This window comes from Merops nubicus, unplaced genomic scaffold (assembly GCF_000691845.1).
Source record: "Merops nubicus isolate BGI_N331 unplaced genomic scaffold, ASM69184v1 scaffold10254, whole genome shotgun sequence".
In the NCBI taxonomy this organism is placed as follows: Eukaryota; Metazoa; Chordata; class Aves; order Coraciiformes; family Meropidae; genus Merops; species Merops nubicus.
This window is the reverse complement of record NW_008602251.1, coordinates 1-6,229: the sequence shown is the minus strand read 5'-3', so window position 1 is coordinate 6,229 and position 6,229 is coordinate 1. Positions and strand designations below refer to the sequence as shown.

At 41.9% G+C, this 6,229-nt stretch overlaps 1 protein-coding gene across 1 annotated transcript in view; it reads right to left on the bottom strand.

Moving 5' to 3' along the window:
* LOC103771005 (cytochrome P450 2U1) overlaps positions 1-4,019 on the bottom strand; it is a gene marked incomplete at its 5' end in the record, with an annotated part of 6,445 nt that extends 2,426 nt beyond the window's left edge. The window contains one exon of the mRNA XM_008938286.1: positions 3,355-4,019. Within this exon, the coding sequence (XP_008936534.1) occupies positions 3,355-4,019 (665 nt within the window). The remainder of the gene's footprint in view (positions 1-3,354) is intronic.
* Positions 4,020-6,229: the final 2,210 nt, after the last annotated feature.

The window sequence follows — 6,229 nt, the reverse complement described above, 5'->3', positions numbered from 1 at the left end:
GCAGTAATGCTGCTGCTGTCATTGCAAGCGTTGAAGCCATTTAATTTAATTTGTTCTTGCTGTTTCCTGCTTCCTACTCACAGAACCTGAACTCAGCTATTTCCCACTTCCCCCAAAAGGCAGCAGCAGATGCTCCTTTCCCCACACAGCCCTTCTGCAAAGGAAAACCAGAAGTCAACGAGCGTATCTCTGCTCTAGTTCACGTAAGGCACAAAGTGTCAAAGTATTTGTTTACCCTTCACCTCACTACAGGCTCAGCGTGCAAGTAATTCTCTTAACAGCACTTCCCAAGATGCAAGATTTGCTTCACCCGCGTACAGGATGACAGACCTTTTCTTCCAGGCAACATCATATCTGCCTCCACAGCAAAAGATAATCTTGAAAGAGTCGACCTCAAAATTAATCTTTAATAAAAAAATAATAAAAGTCATTTTTCACCCTTGATATCCTGAATATTCTGTGGTTGCCCTGCTTGCCTTTTCCAAGATTCAGAATCCAGGGACAGTCTGAGTTTTCGTTCTTTTCTCTTCCTACTATTAATTCAAGATTAAATAAAAGCTTAATACAAAAAAGTTTCTCTGTTTTCACAGCAGCATTCAGAAATAGCCTGTGCTGTGTTCCACGAGCAGTTGCTGCCACCTACTGGGTTCGCGAGGAAGACAAGTTCACATACGAGGAGCACAATAAAAAAAATACCTCAGTAGCAAGAGATGTGCTCATGGCGTGGCTCTTGAGGACCTGCTTTGTGGGATTTTGCCACCTTCTTTACCAACATGTAGCTGGGGAAGCAGTGGTTGCAAAGACACGTAGTGACAGGACAAGGGGCAATGGTTGAGTAGGGTAGATTTAGATTATATAACTAGCCTGTCTAAAGCAGAAAGTTCCTGACTACGAGAGTGGTGAAACACTGGAACAGGCTGCCCAGAGAGGTGGTGGAGGCCCCATCCCTGGAAACGTTCAAGGCCAGGCTTGATGAGGCTCTAAGCAACCTGACCTAGTTAGAGAGGTGCCTGCTCACTGCAGGGGGGTTGGACTAGATGACCTTCTGAGGTCACTTCCAACCCAAAGCATTCTATGATACACATAAAGAATGGGATACTAGAAGTAAGAGAATGACATCACACAGCTAGGTGATACACCCTGGACTGCTGGGCTTGTTTATATTGATTGCCAGCAGCCACAGCATACAAAGGGGAAAAAAGAAAGGCAATGAACCTGCCAGAGGTCAGCAGAAAAGAGAAAGCTCACTAGTACAGACGTGTACAGAACCAGGCAGTGGGGACAGGAGTTAAAAAACACCAAACACAATTCTTACAGATTTCACTTCTGTAGCATATCTAACTCATGTGACTGTGTACCAAGTCAAGTGGTGATAACGCACAACCATTAAAAACAGAAGAATAAACCTACGCAATAACATTTTATTTTACGTTTGTCCCTGATGGACTCCTGTGTATTGAACTGATGCCCTATTTTGCAATCTTTGCTCAACAATTTGGTTGACTTTGTGCAATAAACTATGATCTTGACCCATTTAAAGAGATTATTCCAGACAGATAAGTGCTGTAAATAAGTATCTGTTTGCTTATTTGCAAAGCAGCAGGAGGACACAAAAACCTCAGAATCTGAAATACCTGATAAAAGTATTCCAGGTTAGATGGAGGCTCTCTCCTCTGAAGTGTGCTAAGCCTGTGAGGTAGAGTTACCAAAGTAGAACCTGTCCATCCTGCCAAGGTTCACAGTACACAAATACCCAATGGTCTTTCTAGTGGAAATCAGTTGCTACGTAGGACTTCAGGAGAAACTGCTAATAAATGAATAAATCACTTGCTTTACTTTTCTTACAATCAGCCATCTAAATTTACTGAATACTACTAAAGAAAACGTTGGCTTTGCAACCATATGTACTGTAACAAGACTCAGTACACAGAAATATTTAACCAAAATTAATTTGAAGTCTTTGGCAATGCAAATTTACCCTAAGAAGACCTGAAATATAATTCCAGCAAGTCTTGTTTTAGTAGTGTAACCTTTCCAAAACCACTGGTATTTTTTATATCCACAAAAATCTACAAGCAATTTTCTAGAACTCCACCACAAACAGTAACCAGACCAACTAATTTGAGTTACAAGAACTCCTGGAGGTCATCTGATCTAAATCCTTACTCAGAGTAAAGTCAAGTCATCTTCCCAGTTAGGTCCAACTCTGAGGGTAGATCAGTCTACTCTAGGTCAGACCCCACTGAGTTTTGAATACTCCCAAAGTCAGAGACTCTGTTAACTCTCAGGGCAATCTGTTGCACTCCTTGCTATCTTGATAGGGCAACTTTTTTTCCTAGTACCTGATCAGCATTTTCTTGTTGTAGACTGTCTCTGCTGCTTCTCTTTCCTCCACTTCAGAGGACATTGCCTCCATCTTCTTAGCACCTTCCAGCAAGCTAATTGCTGGCAGCATAAGGTTCCTCCCCCCCAGTCATCTTTCCTTAACACTGAACAAACCTTGATCCTTCTGCCTCGCTTTTGGGGCCACGTGCTCCATGTGTCTTTATCTCCCCACAGCCACCATCAGCAACCTACCTAACTGCCATGGCTGTTCAAGACTGATGGGGAGAGGCCTTGCAATGATATTGACCAGCTGGAGCCATGGACTTGTGTGCAAGCTGCCTCTAATTTGATGATCTTCTACAGTGGGTTGTGTTTCACTTCCCCAGACTCTGCCACCAGGCTCAAAAACCTCCCTGCACAAGCACGGAACTTACCACACGCTACTGATCTCACAGATCACTACTATACACCTGCCACAACTGCCACAGCTTCTGAAACATGGTAAATGGGGAGAGGCCTTGCAATGATATTGACTAGCTGGAGCCATGGACTTGTGTGCAAGCTGCCTCTAATTTGATGATCTTCTACAGTGGGTTGTGTTTCACTTCCCCAGATTCTGCCACCAGGCTCAAAAACCTCCCTGCACAAGCACGGAACTTACCACACGCTACTGATCTCACAGATCACTACTATACACCTGGAATGCCACAACTGCCACAGCTTCTGAGACATGGTAAGGTTCCCTGAAATTGCTTGGGAAGGATTAAAGCTGTCACAAATGAGAAGCAATGCATAGACTGAAGAGCCATTGAGATAGTTTATATGTGGCATTAACCTAGAGATCATCATAGCAGAGCAGGATCTAAGATGTCTGACTACAGCTCCACCTTTCAAATTACACGCGCACTTGTACTATTTGGACTCCACTGCTGTTGGACTTCTCTGCTGTCCCTGTTTACTTGCATTTCTGAACATCCACCTAGAGCTTCACAGTCTGGAATAAGACACCTAGAATAGAAACAGTCTTACCTTGTACTTCTGGGTAGAGAGCCATGTAGAGCAGGCACCACAGCAATGTGTTAGAAGTAGTGTCTGTGCCTGCAATGAAGAGGTCACCAATGATAAAAAATAGGTAGTCTTCATTAAAACTGCTCTCCTTGTTGTTCTTTTCTTCTTCCACATGGAGGAAGTACATATCAATGAAGTCCCTGGGATTTGCTGCATCCAGTGTATCCCTGTGCTGTGCAATTATTTTCTTTAGGAAAGCAGTAATATCTGATTCCATTTTCCTAAGCTCCCAGAAAGGCCCGAAGGGGAGGTAGTAGAGCCAAGGGCAGATGTTGACCAGGATCATGTAGCTGTTCACACTCAGCTCCAGTGCCCGGGCCATGTTCTTCAGCATGGTCTTGAACTCGTCGTCTTCGTAGTTGAAGCGCCTCCCGAAGGCCATGGAGCAGATAACGTTGGACACCGCGTTGCGGATGATGGGGAAGGGATTAAAGGAACCCTCCCCGTGCTTCAGCATTTCCTCCTTTATAAACTTCAGCTCCTCAATGATTTTAGGCTCTAAGCTGTGTCTTCCTACTCCAAAATGACGCAGTGTCGAGAGAGAGAATTTCCTCTGTTGCTTCCAGACTGGGCCATAAGGTGCAAAAATAACACCTGGAAGAGTAAAGATGAGTGAAACCAAAACTCTTTTGTTTCAAGAAGAAATAGTTAGTCAGGCTTGCAATCCAAGAGCCAGAAGAGAGGAAATGATACATGGCAAATCTATCCCAGGCACTGGGCCAGGTGCTAAAGGAAGAACACAAAGTTTTCCATGATAGCTTTGGGAAATCCTGTCCCTCCCTTTCCCAAGCAGTGAGATGAATCTCACCGTTACACTGATAGCTCTAGAAGTCTTTGCCAGACACTAATAGACACTAATAGATAGAGGAAAGGTACTTTGTTACAAATGATGACACTTTTGCAGGAACTGTCACCCTGGGATGTACGTTAGCTGTAGCCTTTTCTGCTCAACGCCCCGAGACGTGAATTCCTCTAGTGAGGCAGCATAGAAGACAATAAAACACAAATTGGTTTGCATTTCTTTTCCCCTTCATGTTATACAAACTTCTCAATACTGTTTGCGCGTGGCCATTTTTCTACTACTAATAAAGTTTTTCTTTAACTTGTATTCAAAATACAGGACACCCATGATGCAAACAAACTGGGAAGGTGAAGACAGATTCAGATCCACTTGGCAAAAAGCTACTTGATTTGCATCTCAGCAGTAGTGATGCCTCCAGGTATGTGTTCTGCATGACTGTGTCATTATGAAACACCACTGAAAGGAAATCCCTTAGCTTCAGGTATAAATATGGCTCACTTACAAACAGAAACACCTTTTTTTTTTGGTTGAATTAACAAACCACACCAAAGATAACTGCAGCTTAACACAATACACAACCTGCTTTTCTAATGTACTCCATGGTTAACCTGAGGAAGTTTAAAGTCATCAAACCACAGGCTAGTTCTGCTTTTGTTCTCCTAGTGAACTGACACTACATCTGTTTTTTTCTGGAAATAAAAAGTTACTTTATAAAAGCAACATCAATTCTTCTGTCAACTGCAAATCTTAACGTTAAATTGAAAAGAAAGAGAAATGGTTGTAAAAAATTAGCAACAGAACGATGCACCATGATTTCATACCTGACATTACCTTCATTTTTATTACAACTTCTGATTCGTAGCTCCTAATGCAAAAAGGAGATTAAACAAATAAGAAATCTATGGCTAGAAACAGAAATCTGTAGATGTATAAATGAGCTAACTATACTCAGAAAGGTCTGCAATCCCTAAAAGTTTAAATAGTTCAGTCTAATATAAAGCTAGTAACCTTTCTAGCCAGTTTTTCTGATTATATTATCTACCCATAGTAATAACAACAGACTAAAGAATACAAACACATGACCTAGTTTCAAAAGACCTAAACAATATGAGCAGAACATTATGAAGAGTCAGAACAACCTGAGAATCAGCTGCACTTCATCTTCTCTGCATGAAGATATTCCTTAGGAAATCTATTCAAATGTCTACTCCTTGACACTTTAAAATCAGAACCAAACACTCTTCAGATTCCCCTTCTGAAGTAACGTTTCCTGGTAGCATAGGTGTCCTCAAGTAGGGCAGGTGAAAAATCAGGCTTTTTTAGGGTTCAATTTGGCCAAAAAACAACTTGGGTTTTCAGAGTTTGTGGATCAGGTTGGGAAGAAATGTGGTTTCCTTGGAAAAATCCAATCTTATCACTATTTCTGTCCTACAACAAATTATTTCTGAAATAATCTATACACCCACAATCTCTTCCCCTTTCTATCGTCACAAAGATTACTTTTAGGATCCAGATACCTTCATAAAAGAAAATAGACCTATTATCTTGAGCATAAAGGAGCCTCTCCTAAGCCACACAGGAAGGCTGATGCCCACAACAAACCTCCCTGCACTTAAGAGTCTCTCCAGTTGTCCTGCTCAGGGCATGGCTGCTCGGCATGATGCCTTCTGAAGTCCCCAAATCCCAAACTACTGCAGAACACTAATAATTTATTTGCAAATTGGGAATGAGTAACACAAGAGACAGATTAAGGAGGAAGAAGAGCATAAAGCTACAATAACAGAGATCAGAAAAGAAAGAAAACTGTCATGTGGATCACTGCCAGGCAGCAGTACTTCACTGTTTTCGAAGAAAATCTCTGCATGACCTGAAAAGTCAATGCTCCCAGCACAGACAGCTTTACTTTTTAAAAAAAAAAAAAAAAAAAAATAATCAAGAAGAACCTGGAGTAAATAATAAATTCCAAAGCAACAAGAACCTGGAATAACCAGGACTTGACACCAAGCCGTGTGGTGCAGCTGACATGCTGGAGGG